At 38.9% G+C, this 20975-nt stretch overlaps 1 protein-coding gene across 8 annotated transcripts in view; it reads right to left on the bottom strand.

The window, feature by feature from the left end:
* Positions 1-20975, bottom strand: part of TENM1 (teneurin transmembrane protein 1) — an 893898-nt gene that overhangs the window by 166858 nt on the left and 706065 nt on the right. For all 8 annotated transcript variants that reach the window (XM_049871612.1, XM_049871606.1, XM_049871609.1 and 5 more), the window contains 2 exons: positions 6630-6749; positions 34-295 (listed from right to left, as the gene is read on the bottom strand). In XM_049871612.1, the coding sequence (XP_049727569.1) occupies positions 34-295; positions 6630-6749 (382 nt within the window). The remainder of the gene's footprint in view (positions 1-33; positions 296-6629; positions 6750-20975) is intronic.

Here is a 20975-nt window from a genome sequence, read left to right as displayed (position 1 = left end):
CGATTTTATATATTCAAAGGCCAATGTACTCACCTGGAGCTCTGGAACAATAGTTCCCCTCTCTGGACAGGACCCTCCAAACGAAGTGAGTGGTGAAGGCAGCACAATAGGGTTTGGGCTGATAAAGTTGGAGATATCACAGGATGGTGGGTCTGATACAACTCTCTGCATGGTTACTTTCTCCACCACAATAAACTGATTCCAAGGCAACCAGAGCGTCCTCTTCTCAGACAGGAAAGGTGATCGGTCAAAGATTAAGACGACAGAAATCCCACCGACTGCTACAAGATCAAAGCTGAAAGGGAAAAATATAAGACAGTTTCAACCAAATGAGCAATTAAAATGGAATTAAAGTTATAAAAATAGGTTGATTTTGGTGTCCTTTCTTTCTTTTGGAGCCCTGGTGGCACGGTGGTTAAGAGTTTGGCTGCTAATAAAAAGGTCGGCAGCTCAAATCCACCATCTGCTCCTTGGAAACTCTATGGGGCAGTTTTACTCTGTCCTGTGGGGTCACTATGAGTTGGAATGGACTCGACGGCAATGGGTTTCTTTCTTCTGGGACTTAACTATGTCCGTTTGTACTCTGTATTTTATAAATTCCCTCTAGCTAAATATTTATCCCATGGGTGACTTCTTTTAACTATTCAGTAGACTTTTGAGAAGAATTTCCATGCTAGCAGTTGATATTCACCCAGAATTTATAAGCCAATTTTAATACTATCTTAAACTAAATCACTACTTGCTTTTCTCCAAAGCCAAATCTGACATCACTGCTCTCCCTTCAGGTACTAGAGATAACAGAAAGATACCACTTAACATTCAACAGCGTCTTTAATATAATGCATTATTCATCCTCAAAAAATTCCTATAATGTAACATATGAAAAGTGAGAATCCAAAAGGTTAAATATCTTGTTCTGGGTCACAAACATAGCCTCAGAAACCAGATGATATCTTTGAGATGGCATTTGGAGAAAGACATCAGCAGAGGAAAATTGTTCAGTGAAATTTGCTTGAACTGTACCATGCCTGAATCCTCCACAATGGGAACTCTTTGGCTCCCTCTTCTACTTGGACCCTAGACTTAGGATTTCTGGTTCCCTCCAACATGCCTTTTGGTCCTTTCTGTAAGACAGCCTGTAATGGATCCTGCCCATTTCCACCAACAATGTCTTCTGTATCCAACTATCTCTCCTGTAAGCCAACTGTGTCCATTTCTAGATGTCGACTCTGACACATCTATTATACTGGAGCATAACAGACTCAGATTTCAGTTCAATGTTCACCAGATTGTTCTCCCTTCTCTCTTAAGCATAATGATATTTTTTTGGATAATGTATTTAAAAGAATTCAAAAAGCATAAAATACCATATAAAAGTAAAATAATGGTGAATTATTATCATTATATCTTAAAGATGGATAAAGGCCAATATGGTGCTCCTTAATACTCAAAACAACTTAAATCCACAGGAGAGAGATGTAAGCAATTCCCTGCATTAAAAAAGATCTTTCCGTAAAACACCTTTTCAATGACGAAAAGCCCTGATATGGAATCAGACTTAATTACATCTTCCCACTCCCTTCATATGACATTTATTATATTTATTATAGTATTACCAATTGCGTCTTGTTGTACAAACCTTCCAGATAGAGATAAATGGACAGTAGCAAAGGATGGCTAATGCTGTATTTTTTACTGTTGATTTTTCAGTCAAGTAGCTGTAATATTAAGGCGTTTCCAAAAAGAGGATTTGAAGAACTGCATTAGCTGTAGAAAATAATCTAGATTTCAACTAAAAAAAGAAAATCCAAATGTCTTATGGTTTAAGACACAGAGGCTGAATTCATGATAATGCAGGAGTGGTTTAAGGCAAGTATAGTGGGGGAAATCGTAAACTACTTGTCAAGAAAACTTTCTTCTAGTTCACATTCTGTGTTGTTTTGACTCTGTGTCCTTGGGCAAGTTTATTTGCTTCATCCAAACCTCAACTCAAAACTGAAGTGCTTATTTATTTGAAAACAAAAACAAAATAAGCCATCCAAATAAGAACATATGCTCCTGGGTAATATTCTCTACTTCTTAAAAGATTAAGCAAAAAGGGCTGCCATCTTGTTTTGTAGAATGTGGGTTTTGGGATCATACACACCTGGGTTTGAATCCCAGTTCTGCTATGCTATCTTTGTGTCTTTGGGCTAGTTATTTAGCCTCCATGACCTTTGATTTCTTCATTAGTAATAAAAAAAAAAAACCCACACCAAACCAAACCCATTGCCACTGAGTTGATTCCGACTCATAGCAACTCTATAGGACAGAGTAGAACTGCCCCATAGGGCTTCCAACGAGTGGCTGGTGGGTATGAACTGCCAACCTTTTAGTTAGCAGCCAAGCTCTTAACCACTGCACCACCAGGGCTCTTCATTAGTAATATGGAGCTAAATATTACTTAGCTATTATTGTTAATGGAAGCCCTGGTGGAGTAGTGGTTAAGTGCTACGGCTGCTAACTAAAAAGGTCAGCAGTTCGAATCCACCAGGCACTCCTTGGAAACTCTATGGGGGCAGTTCTACTCTGTCCTATAAGGTCGTTATGAGTTGGAATCAACTCGAAGGCAACAGGTTTTTTTTTTTTTTTAATTATTATTGTTAACGAGTAAATGAGATAAAGATTGAAGGGTCAAGCATATAGTAGGGACTCAAAAAAATGTCAACTTCCTTCTCAAATCAAGTTCACTGCTGTATTACATTTACAATATGTTTTCTTTCCTTGTAGTTAAAATGTACTTCAAAAGGGGCCCTGGTGGTGCAACAGTTAAGCACTCGACTGCTATCCAAAAGGGTGGTGGTTTGAATCCACCCAGTACCTCTGCTGGAGAAAGACTTGGTGATCTGCTCTTGTAAAGATTACAGCCTAGAAAACCCTATGGGGGCAGTTCTATTCTGTCACATAGGGTCACTGTGAGTTGATATCCACTCAATGGAACCTAACAACAACAGTTCAAGTGAACTCTGGGCCAGCTTTTGATTATCTGAGCATATACTGATTTTAAGTTCTCTTGAGGACTTTTTTTTTCCTGTGATGGTTAGTTTTATGTGTCAGTTGGCTAGGCTATTGTATCCAGTTATTCAGGCAAACACTAATCTAGGTGTTGTAGTGGAGGTATTTTTTAGATGTGGTTGGTTTTAAGTAAAAGAGATTATCCTCGATAATGTGGGTGGGCATCATCCAATCAGTTGAAAGGCCTTAAGAGCAAAATAGGTTTCCCTTAGGAAGAAGAAATTCTGCCTCAAGACTGTAGCATCAGCTCCTTCCTGAGAGTTTCCAACTGCCAGCCCTACAATCATATAAGCCGATTCCTTCTGTCTGGCTGGCTCACCGATTGACATGGAGGTGGCTCTGTGACCAAAAAATCCATGAATATGATTCCAATGACAAATAGAATTCCTCTTTGAATGATTCTTTGGTATTTCCTCTACCACAAATCACATGCATTGTAATGGGTCGGGTTATAAAGTCATATGATTGTGTGTATAAAAGGTCTGAGGGAGAGGATATAATTTGTTTGGAGATGGTTGTCATTCCCTTATAGGTCACATCAGTCCTGTCCATAGATGGAAGACTATTGAGGGCAATGCAAAATGCTTTTCTCTGCCCTAATGGTATTCACAAATGAACAAACTCTTGCCTTGAGGAGAATCAGAGGGATTCCTCCCTTCATCTTCCAAAGTCATCACAACGAAGTTCTTGAGGCCTTTAATGCTTCTCAAGAACTTTCAAAGGTAATTGCTTTGCCTATTTTACTTATCCCAAGGTTAACAATTTATAAAACAGTTCTCTTTCAAGCCTTTACTGAACACCTGTTACATATCTAAGTTGAAGATGGTAAATCATAGAGAATGTGTCAGATTACTTGGGTTCAAATCTTGGGCTCTATCACTTATTAGCTGTATTAATTTGAACAAATTAATTATACTTTGGGCCTGAAATTTCTTATCCACTAAGTGGGAGTGATGATAATGATGATATCTATCTCACAGAGTTGTTTGGATGAAATTGAATCACATTTATAGAAGCATCTGGCATATAATAGATACAAATATTTGTTTTTCCTTTAGAATTACCCTTTCCCCCTTTTTTGCTATATTGGCCCCTCTCTGGAAACCCTGATGGAGTAGTGATTAAGTGCTATGGCTGCTAACCAAAAGGTTGGCAGTTTGAATCCACCAGGCGCTCCTTGGAAACTCTATGGGGGCAGTTCTACTCTGTCCTATAGGGTGGCTATGAGTCAGAATCAACTCGACGGCAGTGGGTTTGGTTTTTTTGGTTTGGCCCCTCTCTATTTTAATATCTAATCTTTTCACAATTTTAGGTGGCCCAGACTTCCACTGTCATCCTTCTTTCTGCTTTGTATATATCACTTTGGTCCTATGACCTAGACCTTTCCTGATTCTGTAGGAAAAGTTGTCAATTAACTTGTGGAAATGGATGATAATAGGGGTAATTAGTTCCATATAAAATATTTGTATTTAATAGTGACTTTGGGACAGTCAGCAGCTTAACCCAAAGCAGTGATGCCAGTGGTAGAAAATACAGGCACTGAGGCAGATGGGTAGGATTGAGATTTGGAGCCGGAGGATCCTTTCAGCAACTTTCATATCACACTCCGTCTACTAGACATCTAAATGTTAGTCTCAGCCTTTCTGTAGTCCTTTTGCCCTCAGGTAGAATTTCCTTATAATTTTCTACTTTTGAAATGTACTTATTCAATCTGAGGTAGCAACAAGCAGAGACGTATAAATGGAAACTCTCATCACACTGTCACTTTATGTCCAAGAGATGACAGTGGGACAGTCTGCTGGCATTTGGGACACGTATTTTCAATGCTTACACCCTTTGTGGAGCCTGAGGGGAGAGTTATTGCCAGAGGGGACTCTGGCTAGTATCTGTCAGCTACATAAACCTTGTTCTTACAGTGAGCTCTGTGGAGGAGGGTCTTGGGATTTTACTTAAAACTAAAAACACAAAAATAACAACAAAAAAATTTCCCTCTTTAATATTTCTGGAAACAGAAATCTTTAGACTTTATAGGTATCAAGTTTCTTTTAGAGTCTTTTGTGAATATCTAATAGTTCACTGAAACCTTTGTATGAAAGCTAAAAAAGTTGATGGCCCATCAGTTCTCCACGGGAAGTCAAATGTCCTGGAGGGCATATTCTATTTAAAGAAATATTCATTTTTCAATTTCTGGAGCATGAGTGAAGATGCCGGGCAAAGGAGAGGCTAATTTTGTACCAGTTCCTGGTGAGGGAAGTAACCAAAATTCAGTTCAATCTAATTGGAAGAAAGGCCCACTTGAATTAGTAGAAAGGTCCAATTATGGACTGTTTGAACGAAAACGTAGTCTTTATTGTTCTCATATATACACATAGATGTGCAGACTACCTGCTACCAAAGTAGTTGTGTTCAGCTTATTATAATGAATAGATGGCTAGTTAGCAATTAGCAATATAATTTACATACAAATAATTCATATGATTTACTCAAGTCCTTAAAAACAGTTTGTGTTCTTAAGTAGGTTAAAACTCTTCCTTATTATCTTTTAAAATTATTTTTTAAAAGCATTTTCTTGACAGGCAATTGAAAAATAAATCCAGAGTAGCTCAAGTTGAACAATTAACAATTCTGAAGTGGTTTGGAGTAATAAGGTTTGATTGTACGTTCTGGAAATGAGACAGTCTCTCACACTGTGATAAAGTTCCAACCCAACAGGTCTCTTTATGTGAGTATTGAAGCAGCTTGTTATGAGCACAACATTTTAAGGGTAACCACCTGGAGACCAGGGCACCTCAAAGCCATTATTACAGTGCTCCTGAGAGTCATAAATAAAAAATAAATAGGTACCTTTAATTTAGACACATGGGCCTATTGACTCAAATATTCTGAGCAAATGTCTATCTAAATGATAGTAACAAAAATGTTTTTGTGAGCAAATCCTTTTCCAGGATGAAAAGATTATACTTAGTGGTTTTGCCTCCCAGGTATTAGAGAACCTTGAGAAGTCCTTAGGGAGGAGCCTGGTTGGTACTTAAGGTTAAATCACTAATTCCGTTTCTTTATAAAGAGCTTCCCTAGCAAGATTGGCCATGCTTTTCAATTGTAGTCACTAGCCAAATAGGCAGCCTAGGAAGGACACGTATTTTTAATTAATGTGGTTGAATTCTGTATATCTAGACGAAATCCTTTGAAAATCTTCATTTCTGAAATATTTCGGGGCTATCATGGAAGGAAAATCTAACTGGCCTACGGTTCCTTGTTTATTATCTGCATCATCTCACTGAATTTTGAAGCTATATTTATAACTGGAATTAAGACAAAAGATAAAAAAAAAAAAAGCTTTCCACGTGGCCAGGGTTTAAAAGAGACTTGAGAGTAACGGTGAAGAGTTAGAAGAGAAATTTCATTTGAATTAGATGGAGAATAGAGGAAATAAACATCACTGGTGAGTTTTCTATTCAGTGGATAGCTGGAAGCAAGACAGGCTTACCATCACTGTAGCATTTGAGCTCTGGTTTTACCTATGGCTAGAAGTCAGTATTTGGCCCCCAAAATGATCAGAAGCAATAGTGACATACCTTCCATCTTGCCGGCTGATGGTAAACCCATAATCACTGTGGTGCAAGAAACTAACATTCACTCCCACTAGAGGGGTTCCATCTACAGCCACCACTTGGCCTCGAATCACACAGGCACGCCTGCAACACAAGACCAAAGGCAAATATAAAAAGTATGTTGAAACTAGATTCTAGAAGCCAAATTGTAGAAACTCTGGAAAATAGTCAAGTATAACCACAACAAAAAACCACACACACATACACACAAAAGTATAACAAATTTCACCAGAGTGATGACTACTAATAATATTTTAGGGAGGATATGTATATTTTTACCCAATCAAATAGGATATAGCTCTATTCTGCTATGTTTAAATTATCATTGTGTTATAAACACTGCAAAATATACTTAGAAATTCCATAATATATCATTTTTATTTATATAATATTCACTCAATATTACATAACTTGTTTAATCCATCCCCTAGTTCAGGAATTTATTTGTGTCTGATTTTTTTTCTGCATCGAATTTCTTATTATTTCCTTGGGAGAGAGTCTTAGTTGTGGAAGGATATTTCTCTTTTATTAAAATCAGTTACATTAATTAATGCATGAATACACTGTAGATTTGACTATGACTAAAGTCCTGGATGACCACCTCCCTTTCAGTTCTAGTCTTCTTCCCAGAGGTAATCACTAGTATCAGTTCGTTGTGTGTATTTTCTATGCATTTTATGAACATTTTTAAGGCTCTTGATACATATTGCTGAATTGTTTTTTCTGGAAAAATAACAAAGGGGAAAAAAACTTAGTAGGCTCAATTTTAATAGTCAAAGTTTGCAAAAGAGACATAATACTTGACTATGGTAGCCTGTTTCTTTTGTCTAACTTAAATAAAACATTTAAGGTCATTTTCCCTTTAAATAAATGAGTCTTATCCTTGCTAAAGACTACGATTTCACTGAACTAGTGAGGAACCACCCTACATAGGGACATAGTCCACTAAAATGTGCATACATTCAGCTCTAGCCTGGCCAACAAGCTGCAACAAATTCCAGAAGCCTAACAATAATGAAGGAGCCCTGGTGGTACAATGGTTAAGCACTGGTGTGCTAACTGAAAGGTTGGTGGTTTGAACTCACCCGGCAGCTCTGCAGGAGAAAAGACCTGGCTATCTGCTTCTGTATAGGTTACAGCCTAGGGAACCCTATGTGGCAGTTCTACCCTGTCTCATATATAGGTTGCTATGAGTAAGAATGGCACAGTGGTTAAGAGCTCCGCTAACCAAAAGGTTGGAACTTCGAATCCACCAGCTGCTCCTTGGAAACCCTATGGGGCAGTTCTACACTGTCCTATAGGGTTGTTATGAACTAGAATCTACTCGAGGACAACAAGTTTGGTTTTTGGTTATTTATGAGTCAGAATGGACTCCACGGCACACAACAACAACAATTATGAAAAAGGCCCTGAGGCAAATTCCAAGCAAAGATTTTTAGCTGGACAGTTTTTTCACTAGGGTTCAATCCTAGTCTTGGCAGCCCTATGCTCTAGGGCATACAGTTTATCTCTTTCAAGACCCAATTATTTTCCGCTTTGAATTTTTTCTCGATACTGTGTGTTTTCATTAATGGAAGCATGCTGAATCATTGAGTGTTGTTGAATTTTTGGTAGGTGGTATGGATTTTTCTTTTCTTGCTCCCTCCCACAAGCCTACCCTTAGAGCCCAGATGGACATACCTCATCCCACTAATTCTACCTCCAGAGTCCCCCCTAGTCCACAGGGACATATGTGTCTCAAAAAATATTTTTTCAAAATTTCTATTTTTCCTACCAAAAATGCAGACACCTTATACAACACACTGTAGAAACAGTAATTTGTGGCAAATGCCTATTTTTTTTTTTGTCTCAAACAGTCATAAAGGCCCCGGCCTTGTGTCAGCATGGACTGTAAATGGGAAATCAGCTTCCAAATGAACCTGAGAGGCAGAAAATGTTGGTGGGCAACTGTTTATCCCAGTGGTCATGACAGAGTTATAGCTGTAGCTGGCAGTGTTGGGAAAGGTTGGGCAAGGTCAATGTCCCACCAAGTGGAACTCAGAGAATCAAGGACAACTCAATCTTGGCTTGAAAGGGGTCATGCTATTAGGGCAAACATGCCTTCCAGAGTAACCCTAATAATTTCACTCTAGGATTATACATTCTTCTAACAGAGTCAGTTAGTCAAGGCGATGTATCTAAAGGCTCATGGCCACAAATATTATTCTAGAAAACAAAAGCTCTGAATAAGCAAGACCGTTACCTGCTAAAGTCTGTTTAATATATTATAGTCCAACAAAGCCCACAACTAAATTCTATTATAATCAGAGAACCTGATTATAAGTTATGGTAATAGGATTTATCCTGCATTATCCAAGGCCTTCCCCAACACAAATTATAAATCATTAAGTATTACACAAAGGTAAACTGCTGTTGTTAGTGGCTGACAAGTTGGCTCCTACTGTGGTGACCCTGTGCACAATGGAACGAAATGTTGGCTGATTCTGTGCCATTGCCATGATCAGTGTGTTGTGAGCCATAGAGTTTTCATTGGCTGATTTTTGGAAGTAGATCGTCAAGCCTTTCTTCCTAGTCTGTCTTAGTCTGGAAGCTTTGCTGAAACCTGTTCAGCATCATCGCAACACACAAGGCTCCAGTGACAGACAGCTGGTGGCAGCACAGAACAGGGGGATACTGTATGGGGTTTAAAATTGGGAAAGGTGCGTGTCAGGGTTGTATCCTTTCATCACACTTATTCAATCTGTATGCTGAGCAAACAATCTGAGAAGCTGGACTATATGAAGAATCAGGACTGGAAGAAGACTCATGAACAATCTGTCATATGCAGATGACACTACCTTGCTTGAGGAAAGTGAAGAGGGCTTGAAGCACTTTCTAATTAAGGTCAAAGACCACAGTCTTCAGTATGGATTACACCTCAACATGAAGAAAACAAAGATCCTCACAGCTGGACCACTAAGAAACATCATAAGAAACGGAGAAAAGATTGAAGTTGTAGAGGATTTAATTTTACCTGGATCCACAATCAACACCCATGGCAGCAGCTGTCAAGAAATCAAAGGATGTATTGCTTTGGGCAAATCTGCTGCAAAGGACCTCTTTAAAGTGTTGAAAAGCAAAGATGTCACCTTGAAGTCTAAGGTGCGCCTGCCTCAAGCCATGGTATTTTCATTCGCATCATATGCATGTGAAAGCTGCACAATGAATAAGAAGACCGAAGAAGAGTTGACGCCTTTGAATTGTGGTGCTGGTGAAGAATATTGAATATACCACGGACTGCCAAAAGAACGAACAAATCTGTCTTGGAAGAAGTACAGCCAGAATGCTCCTTAGAAGCAAGGATGGCAAGACTGCGTCTCACATAATTTGGACATGTTGTCAGGAGGAATCAGTCCCTGGAGAAGGACATCATGCTTGGTAAAGGAGAGGGTCAGGAAAAGAGAGGAAGACCCTTGATGAGATGGATTGACACAGTGGCCGCAACAATGGGCTCAAGCGTAAAAATGATTGTGCAGATGGTGCAGGACTCGGCAGTGTTTCCTTCTGTTGCACATAGGATTGCTATGACTCAGAACTGACTCAACAGCACCTAACAACAATAACAGTATAATTATTGGTTTTTCTGTGTATTGAGCTTTCAGACCAGTATTCCTAGTTCTGTGACTTTCTTCTTTTTAGTGAGGTGTCCATTTTATGAATTATGAAAATCTTGGTCCTAAATGGGACGCAAATGGCATGTTGGCACTTGCTTTGCCATATCTTATTCTCCCAGTCTCTGTACCTTTTTGAAATTACACTGGTTCTAATAGAGAAGACATTTGAAATCATCGAGTTCTGTATTTTGAACTAATCCTGAAATATATCTTCTTGGCCCCAGCTTCTACGTCCAATGTACCAAGAAACGAAAATAAAAAGACAGCTCTAGTTTTATACGGTAACTGTTTGGAAGTCTTTAGAAAGCAAAACTCGACAAACTGGGTATGGATTAAGCAGGAACCTGCTGATAAAATTTCCTGCAAACTAGATAGGGGTTTTATATTATTGGAGCCAGATAGGCTGAAAGGTGACTGTGTATTAGTAAAGCCAAACTGTTTGAAAAGTACTTAAACATTATTTCTGAGCCTTAAAGTTGTTGGTTTTGGGGGGTTGGGTAGGGTAGGGGTTAATTCGGAACTTGCCAAGGCTTCTCCAATTTATAAGGTGGCCTTTGCAATAATGCCTACCTGGGTGGTCGCTGAGTCCCTACTGGCAAGAGAATTCTACGCTCACTTTATTTGTTCACATTAATCTACACATTGTGTCTTTCCACAGCTGTACTAGGGCTCAATTATTTTTGTTTTTATTTTGTCAAGCGTAGTTGGCACTATTTTCTCGTATTTTATGATAGACACCTGTCTCTTCTCTTTGCTGCCCTTTTATTTTCTACACAGCTTATATTTATGAAGGATCCAGGACGGTGAGTGAACGTCTCATAAAAGTCATCTTTATTATGTGCATTTCCCTTGTATCCCCCTCTTCTTTCATTCTGTATCTCATTCAGAGTAGACTTGTCTTTTGACTCTTCTGCTCCTTAATATTCCTCATATTTTATGAAGCACACAGATTTGTGTGATAATGACTCATCATTATTCAAGACATTGTCTACCTGTTCTTCTCATTCATTTCACTCTTCATCATTCATAAATAATGGGGCACAGACTTGTCTTTCAAGTCCCCTACTTTTTTATTCATCATATTTTATGATCCGCACCAACTTACAGCATATGACAAAGCCCCATAAAACTTATTATTCTACATTTATCAGTATTGAACTCTCTTTGTAATGTATTACACTTTAAATGTTCTAAGATTCCCTGTATCTTGCTGCATTTGTTCTCATTATTTACACACACCCTGTCATCCATTTTTCACAAGAATGATTCTTAGCTCCTTTAATTCCTGGATTACTAGTACTTACTTACTGTAATCTTTGACCAACACCAGTCATCCTGTGTCTGTGTAAGTTGTCTAAATTTTGGGACAGTATTAAAGTATTCTTTTTAATTTGCAGTAATCTTGATTGCCACTGCACACAGGAACCTAGGCAAAGATCTACTTCTCAGACAAACTTTCCATATCAAAAAGACAGCTCTTGAGTCTACTTGCTTCCCCAGGCTACTCCAGCTCCAAATGGCCCTTAGGGAATCTTCATATATATTCTTGGCAAGTATGGTGTATTGTACCACTTCATTCAGCCCAACTGCTAGTTTGTGCACTCCTAGCTTCTAAACTCAACTTCGTTTCTAATTGTTGTTTCCAGCTTTGCATCTGCTTTGTTGTTTCACAGTCACTAAAATGTAGTTTCTCTTCCATTTGTATTACCTGTTCTGATTATGCTTCTCATATCCAAGGCAGCCTGTATAATTCATCTTTTTCAAAGCTGAGATCCTTACTGTAATAGTGAGGTGTGTGTGGCGGGGGTCTGCCTTTGGCAGTCCCACAATCCTACTTCGTGTGCTTTGCCTTATCCCCATTTTTTTTTTATTCCGTCAGTCTCATTCCCTCTCCCAGGGAGTCCCAGGTTTCCTCAGAAAAAAAAAAAAAACCCTAAATTAGGCGACCCTACTTGGCAGTTCAAATCCACCAGCCTCTCCTTGGAAACTCTATGGGGCGGTTCTACGCTGCCCTATAGGGTCCTATGAGTCAAAATTGACTTGATGGCAATGGGTTTTTTACTTGGCCTTCCTTGGGGTAATATTTGGAGCTCTTGAATCTATTTGCTACATCAAAACTACATCCAGCCTGAGTCCTAGTTCTTCAAGGACGTGTCCTCTTCTGAAATCTTTCCAATTAAATAATATATTGTCTTAACTGAATGGGCTCACACTTGGGGCCCTTGATGAGTAACGATAATTCTGACAAGTTAAGTGGTTGATGGACGTAGGTTGGCTGATGGGATTCTTTTGCACCTTTCAATCAGATGATAGAAGCTACTGCCCAAACTGTCATGAAGCTGGCCTTGCACACGTGTCTAGCATGTATGTGACCAGTGTCGTCTGTTGTGTTGGTTTTGTCTGTGTGTATATGCATGTGTGTGTGTGTATATTCTCAGTGACAGACACTGCATGCTTTCCATCTATTCCTGGGGCCCTCCTTCTTTGATCCACAGAATTTGAATCCTGAAATATTTGTTCTGTAATGGATGGAATATTTTGTTTCCTTGAACCTTTTAAAACAAGAATCTCTCCCTGCTGTTGTGAGTTAGAGCAAGACAACTTGAACTTAGATGGTCATGTCCAATGTGACTTTAAAAACATGAATGGAGAAGATCGCCCCCTCACAAGTACCTCTTTTCCTGTCCTCTGGAGAATACAGGCCGCTGCCAAGCTGTCTAATTGCTGTCACTATGCTAAAGCAGCAACCCCAAAGGAATTACTTCTTCACTTTAACTAAATGCTGAATCCTCTAGGTGTTTGGGAACTTGGTCTGAAGAACAGGGCATCTTGGGAAATGCAAGTCAGAACACACTTTATCAAGAGGCTTATTTAACTAACAAGCTGCTTGTTAGACAGTTCTGATGTCAAAGGTCTAATTCATTCTGTATTTGCTATTTTCATGGCATAGTCAAATTTTCCCTAGACTTCAATCAGCTCTTGGTTCTATTCTCCTCTTCCCTTATTTGTTGTCTTTTGTCTTCTGTGTCAAATTTCCAATATTCATTCAACACCTCAGGCAACAACATTAACCTCAAGCACAAAAGTTGGTTTGGAAAACAAGGCTGAAAACTAAATTGCTGAAAGAAGATGTAATTTACTGCATTGTATTTTTGATTAAAATCTTTCATAGGGAAAATGAGTCTCGGGGCTAGGGAAGTTAAAGCTACTTGCTTTTGTTGCTAATATCGGCATAAACAACTTTTGAGGAGTAACATTCAAAATCAAGGACCTGGCCAGCAGAGGCCCTAGTTAATGCTTGAAGCCTGCCAGGTAAATTCCTCTAAGACTCATCAGTTGGTTGTTCAGGTCTCCAGGGACAAGAACTTGCTACACATGAGGTGTGGTCTGAGGGGTCTCCTGACATCTCCCCCATGGGCCTGTCACACCCTAAAGTCCCAAAGTTGTAGATTGTGTCATTTGACTAAAGTACCACTCCTTCTGGGGAGTAAATACCTCTGAGAGGTTGGGACAAAATTTTCAGGGGCTCCCCTAAACTGAATGAATAGAGGACCTTCTATTTAGAGTATAATTTTGAGACTGTGGTTTGTACTCAATCCTCTCTCTTGTGTAGACCAGGGGTTTTTAAGCTGGATCGTGTAGTAGAATTGCCTGGTAGGCTTGCTAAAACAGATTGCTGCCCCCCTCCTACCCCAGGGTTCCTGATTCAGCAAATCTGGAGTGGGGCCGAGAATGTGCATCTCTAACAAACTCCCAGGTGATGATGATACTGCTGAACTCAAGACCAAACTTTGAGAACCGCTGTTCGAGAGCCAGTTAGGCCAGAATGTGTTCACATATTCAGCCAATTAAAGCATATGAACGAACACCTGAGGAGGGAGGCAGGAGTATAAACCATATAAAGGCAGGCAAATAACCAACTGGTTCACATTCTTGCCATTTGGAAATCAGCGAGGCATGAATGTTTACTCTTCATATAAATCTCTGGAAAAGGGTTTGCAACAACTGTAGTTTGGGGAGTCACGTTGAAGCTGTCATGACGAAGTTGTGGTTGGCTTACAAGATGAACTGTAGGGTTCCTTCAAATCCAGAGATTATAAAATGGAAATGAATATGTTTTAACTTGATTTATCTGTCTCAAATAAGCGTCAATTTCTCCCCCATCCTTACTGTCTTCATTATACAGCATCTGTATCTCTGTTATCACACTTGTCGTGGCCTGTCTTGAATGACAGTTAATACTGTAGATCTGTCTGTCTTATTTACTAGCTCTGGTGGCACAGTGGTTAAGAACTTGGCTGCTAACCATAAGGATGGAAGTTCAAATTCACCAGCCGCTCCTTGGAAACCCTATGGGGCAGTTCTATTCTGTCCTATAGGGTCACGATGAGTCAGAATTGACTCAATGGCAAGGGGTTTGGCTTTTTTTTTTTGATCTGTCTTATTAGATAGTCACTCAAGAGCAGAGACTATGTGATTTTTCTTTGTGTGCTTCCCAGAGCCTGGTGTACATAGCATGTGCCCAAGAAAGGTTCATAGAATTTCAATTGAAACGTTTTTTATATGAGGTTATAAGATGCTTGCAACCTACTACCCTCATGGCACTGCTTCAAGGGTTTCAGAGACTACTTTGAGGTTCCTGTGTCACAGATGCCTTACGGATCATTTATCAGACACCAGCATTCTGGATTATACATTAGCACTTTCTCATCATGAGAGTTTTGTTTGATAATTGACTGCCTCAGGGAATTAAACAGTACCCGTGTGATCTGGAAGAATGAATGAATAGTTCTCCTTAAATGTTTCATTTATGCACACTAACCCCATTATTCCTTTACATATCATCATATTGTTATGATTTGGTATTTAATAATTTAAATACATTTGACGATGCTACTATCCAGATATTTTGGAAGTTTCCACTACAACACGTGCTATGTTTTGATATATGTTATCTAAGCTGGTACAGCACCATGAAAACACGGAATGTTATAGCATAAGCCTGTTTTCATGTTCTGAAAGTGCGAATGCAGTGAATGTTCATATGCAAGCCCAGTAAAATCTCATTAGTTTTTACTTAAATACAGCAGGCTGTTTTAATCCTCCTGAGTTGGCCACTAGCCCCCTCAAAATTATACCTTCCAGTGGGTAACATTAAAAGGGACTGCGAGCATTAGCCATCAACATTCTAGGATCCTGGGAAAGGTGGTGCTATGGAAAATGCAGATAGCTTTTTAAACAGAATTATTTTCCTCATGGCTAGTGATGTTTCATGTAAAACAAAATGGGGGCACTCACCCTGAGTTAGAGTGGCTATTTTCCCATCTGCCCTGGTAATTGCTTGTCAAAAGTAGGCTTACTTTGGATGCCTGAGATCCTCAAAGAAATGGGAAAAAGATCAAGAGTTTTGAAGCAATAAGAAAACTGACGACACAGTCACATTTTCAGGACTGCGTAAGAGCCAGTTTGCTTCTTTTAGACACATGATTATTTTTGTCCAGAATTTGAATCCTGAAATATGTGTCCTGTAAGCCCTTGCGAATAGTCTCAAGTCTCAAAAAATTTTTTTTTTTGGTGGGGGTAGGGGTTTATTTTTTGCCTTTCTACACATTACTCAAATGGTTTATCTTTGTGATCAGCCTTATAGAGTTTTATTAACCTTATTAACTTCTCCTGTAACTTCTTCATGAATCTGTCTTTCAAATAATGGCTAGTCATTAAATATAGGGCAGGTCCTCCTTTTTGGCTGTATCTTTCTTGTTGGGTATATCCTTGTCGGCATGGGTTACTCTTCCTTCCGTGGAGGAAAAAGTTCAGCCTGGTTCTCTCCATACCTGTGTTCTAGCTCTGGCTTGCTAATAGTTCGTATTTTTTTCTTAAGAAACGGAATTACTCTCAGCCTCAGTTGTTCCTTACATAAAATGGGGGTAATAGTTTTTCTCTGTTTCTCTCCCCCATCATCTCACAGAGCTGTTGGAATAAGAAAAAACAACCCAGTAAAACGAATGCCCTTCAAACCCACCCATTGCCATGGAGACGATTCCAACTCATAGCGATAGAATAGAACTGCCCCACAAGGTTTCCGAGGAACAGCTGGGGGGTTTGAACTGCCGACCTTTTGAATTGAACCCCTTGAATTGAACCTCTCAATTTATATTATTCCATTATGTATCCTTATTAAGCACTTGCTATGAGCCAGGTACTGTGCCAGGTACTTTATTTACCTTACTGCATTTATCTCAATATAACCTTGAGTAGATAACAACTATTAGCCCTGTTTTAAAAATGAGAAGACAGAGAGTTAAAAAAAAAAAACTTGCTCAAGATAACATAGCTAGTAAGTGGTGGAGTGGCAGTGGTCTCTTTGCCTGAACTCTTGAGAGGCTGAGCTATACAGCAGATGGGTCTTAGTCAAGATGTAAATAATGTGGCTACAAATGAAAAGAAAATGTTCACCTACAAAGATGGTACTATCCCTAGGACATCATTAAAAAAAATATTAGCGGCAGAAATTTACCAACTGCCGAGCACTTTCTATGTGCAGGGGGTGTAGTGGAGATGAGCTACAATAGGCCATTCATTCCTTCTCCCCAAACTTACAAATTGAGATGATAAAACCAGCTAGAGAGTCATTGCAAGCCGAGAGTATGGCGGAGAAATTGGTAATAAAAATTTGAGCCTTTTGAATTTCTACCCTAATTGAGCAATAAGTGGGATAGATACAACACTAGAAAATACCTGTTCACACTGAGATAAGCTGTAGATAGCTAACTGACATTACTAATTACAATTATTAGCATCTTGGAATATGAGTGTCAAAATATCACAAATAATCAATTGAATATCTTTTTGAAGATTTGTGCTCTGTTTTCTTTTAATTCTTCTTTGCCCAAGAGCATTTGCAAAGAAGTGAAAGTCACACAATCCTTCTTTTTGGTACCTTTAGGTGTTGACTGCTGATTACAGGAGCTAGTCAGCACTATAAATCTTGGAACCTTCAGCACTTTGTAATTTTTTTTTAATGTGTCTTGAACATGTGTTTCCTGAGTTTTAGCATTACACAAAATAGTTGTCTGAAAATCAGGAGGTCCCATCTTCACACACATAACACCTTTCACAGCCAGGAGATCAAAGTGCCTTATTAGCAAGTAGCAACAACCTTACTTCCCACTTAGGACAACTGCGGCTGTAATAAGCACAGAAGGCTGCTCAGGAAAGGCAACATGGGAAGACAAACAGAATCACAAGGAGCCAAACCACCCTTCAAATCCTTTTCCAGGTGAGAGTCAGTCATGTGCAGTGCCTCTACTTTAGAAAGAAAGGTGAACAGAAGGTAGATTTGAGGATGTTGATGTCTCAGAAAGAGCTTCTCCTGCCCTTGTTCTATTCAATTTATTCGGCAATTGTTGCACTGTGTGTTTTTTTAGTTGTGTACCTGATATAATGTTTTTCACCTTCCTGGATTAAAAATACACAAAGCTCTGCCATCAGCAAATAGACTTAGAGGTTCTCAACAAACAGATTCATGAAAAAGTTAAACACAAAGCATACGGATTCAAATTTGTACCTTAGCATAATTACAAGTGATTATGTTATGGACCTTCTGGGGGTTATTTGTAGGTAGACAAAACTATGAATGTTAATTCTATGAAGACTGGAATCCTATATTTCGTTTCCATATAAATATTTTAAAATATAGCCTTTTCTTTTTCATAACTCCTAAATCAGTGAGTGGTTTTTAAATATTTGATTTCTTTTAGGTTTAGAGCTAATTGATGATCTTCTATTTTTTTTTCCTTTTATGACAGAGCAGTCTAGGGCTGTTGCTGATTTTCTCTTTCTAGAGTCTAGTCAGTTTGTCTGAGGCACGTCACATTCTCTCAATGTACTCCTGGAGGGCAGGTACCCCATGCATTTATCAGTAAAACCTAGGACAGTAACCAGTATGTAATAATTCCTTGATAAATGTTTGCTGAAGGAAGGAGTTACCCTACTCTCCCACTGCACATAGTGCTGCAGAGTCTTGATTTGGTGGGCCCCTAAGTCACTGGTAAGCTCCAGCTTGTGTAAAAATCTATTATATAAGGGGCCATGTGGCAGGAAACATTCATGTCACGATCATCTCACATATAGATGAATGATCTGATGTCTCTGTGCTAGTGTCACCTCTGGTTATGGATTGAATTGTGTCCCCCCAAAATACGTGCTGTAAATCCTAACCCCTATCTATCTATCTATACCTGTGGTTATAATCTCATTTGGGAATGGGTTTTATTTGTTATTTTAATGAGACAGTATTAGCGTAGGGGGTGTCTTAAATCAATCTCTTTTGAGATATAAAAGAGATTAAACAAGCAAGCAGAGAGCACAGATGGGGGAAGAGAGATGCCAAGCCACATGAAGATCGCCCAGGAGCAGAAGCTCAGAGGAGACAAGGACCTTCCTCCAGAGTCCACACAGAGAGGAAGCCTTCCCCTAGAGCCAACCTGTTGCCATTGAGTCAATTGGGACTCATAGCCACCCTATAGAACAGAGTAGAATTGCCCCATTGGGTTTCCAAGGAGTGCCTTATGGATTCGGACTGTCGACCTTCTGGTTAGCAGCTGAGCTCTTAACCACTGTGCCACCAGGGCCCCTCCCCAAGGGCTGGCACCCTGAATTCGGACTTCTAGCCTCCTAAATTGTAAGAGAATAAATTTCTGTTTGTGAAAGCCACCCTCTTGTGATATTTTTGTTATAGCAGCACTAGATAAGACACCTCCTCAGAGAGGCTTTCTCAGATGACCCTGTCTAAACAGTCACTCTGTGTCCCTTAACCTTTCTTTATTTCACTTGACAGCATTTATACCTACCTGACATCCACCTTTTTCATTATTGTTGGTTTTCCTCACTAGACTGTACGGGGAAGGGACTTTGTCTACCATAGCCCAGAGCTTAGGACAGTGTCTATGTATCACTAAATGAATAAATGAACCAAGTAGACATTGTAATGTTCATAAATCTCAGGAATGAAATGATTGATCTTCTCCAATATTGACTATCTTGAAAGAAACTATAACAAATATCTTTGAAAATGATGCCAAAGTGTGGTTAATGAAAAATAACTTTTGATTATTTTTTCTTTGAATTAATCTGTTTAATATCAACACTTTACATTCTAGAAAAATTATAGTCCCAAATGTAAAAGGGTGAAATTGCTTGTAAATAGTCCAAATAAACTTTGTATTTTTCTTGCAAGTCAATAACCTCTAGTGTGTGCCAATTTTAGCAGCTCTTCATGCTCCCTGAGTCAATCAGCCCACCTCTGGGTTATTGCTGAAAACTTCTAGGTCAGTCTCACTTCTGTAATTGTTTAATAACTTCATCTGTTTTGTTAGAACCCCTCTTGTCTTACACCCAGTTAGGTTATCTGTCTGCTCCATTAAAGCAGTTGAATTTGAGACCCTTGAGCTGATGAACACTAAGGTACCTTAGAAACGTGATGTTTTATGATCCACAGAATTTTCTGCAACTTGTGATTTGTTAAATTATTTATGTATTTACTTAATGTTTTGACTGCTTCCATGACTAGAATGTAAGCTCCGTGAGTTAGGGCATCGTGTTTCTTTTGTTTGCTTCCATTGCATAGTTCCTGGCACAGAGTAGGTACTCAAAAATATTTGTCAAATGAATGAGTAAATACATACCTTCATCACTTTCAAAATATGAATAGTCATCTGGGCATTATATTACAATACAGGCAGCAGAGGACTCTGACATATCTTCCCGAGAAATTCAGAGTCCTCAGTTACTCTGGAAATACTAACATTTTAATAAAATATATATTTTTTAAAAAACAGTGATTAGTATCAGTCAAGTGTGGTTAGTCTAAAGTTTTAGTCTATATTCAAGACCAGCAGCTTCTGAGGTAATGACCATCTTCCTGCAATCTTTCCCTTAACCTCAGCCTTGGGTCAATAACTCATTTTGCCATTCACAGGATTTCAAATGGTCCAAATTCCCTTCCCAACTAAGCACAGAAAAGCATGTTTTATTAAACAAGTTATGAAAAGCAATTATGGCTGTTAACAGGTATCATGAATAATCAGGAGCATGAATCAAGATTTTATTATTGAGTGGGGTGCAGTAAAGGAAGGGGAGGGTTTGGGCAAGAAAAACGTTTGCCAAGAAATTCATGCCCAAGGCATTTGTTGTACCTCAATTTGTTTTGGGGCACTTCTCTTAGCTCTTTGGTTTTCTCATGAGAAGGAATAATGACACACACCAAAGCAAGCCAGTTAACAGCAGTCTTTCTACTGGCTTCCTGATACTGTTCCTTCTTTTCTAGGTACTAAATTTTGATTTTCTAGCCCAGTGAAGGCAGCTAGAACTATTGATACTTATATGGAGTTATACATGATGTCAATTATTGGCAGGCTGTGACAGTGGTGGAGTGTCTCGTAAGTTAAAAAAAAAAAAAGAGTAATTACTTTGCTATTGTTATATAATCACTTCATCTTTTATGAATTTTTGTCCCTGTGCTACTTGGAGAACTGTAATCTTACCTTTAGGCTGGTTCTACATTTGGGAATTGACTTACTTGAGGTACCAATATCATCTGTGTGTTCTAGGCAAGCAAAATGAGTTTTTCATGAGCAAATATGAGAAGAATATTTCA

Source organism: Elephas maximus, chromosome X (assembly GCF_024166365.1).
Source record: "Elephas maximus indicus isolate mEleMax1 chromosome X, mEleMax1 primary haplotype, whole genome shotgun sequence".
Taxonomy (NCBI): domain Eukaryota; kingdom Metazoa; phylum Chordata; class Mammalia; order Proboscidea; family Elephantidae; genus Elephas; species Elephas maximus.
The sequence above is the reverse complement of the archived record's forward strand: the minus strand, read 5'-3'. Positions and strand labels throughout refer to the sequence as shown.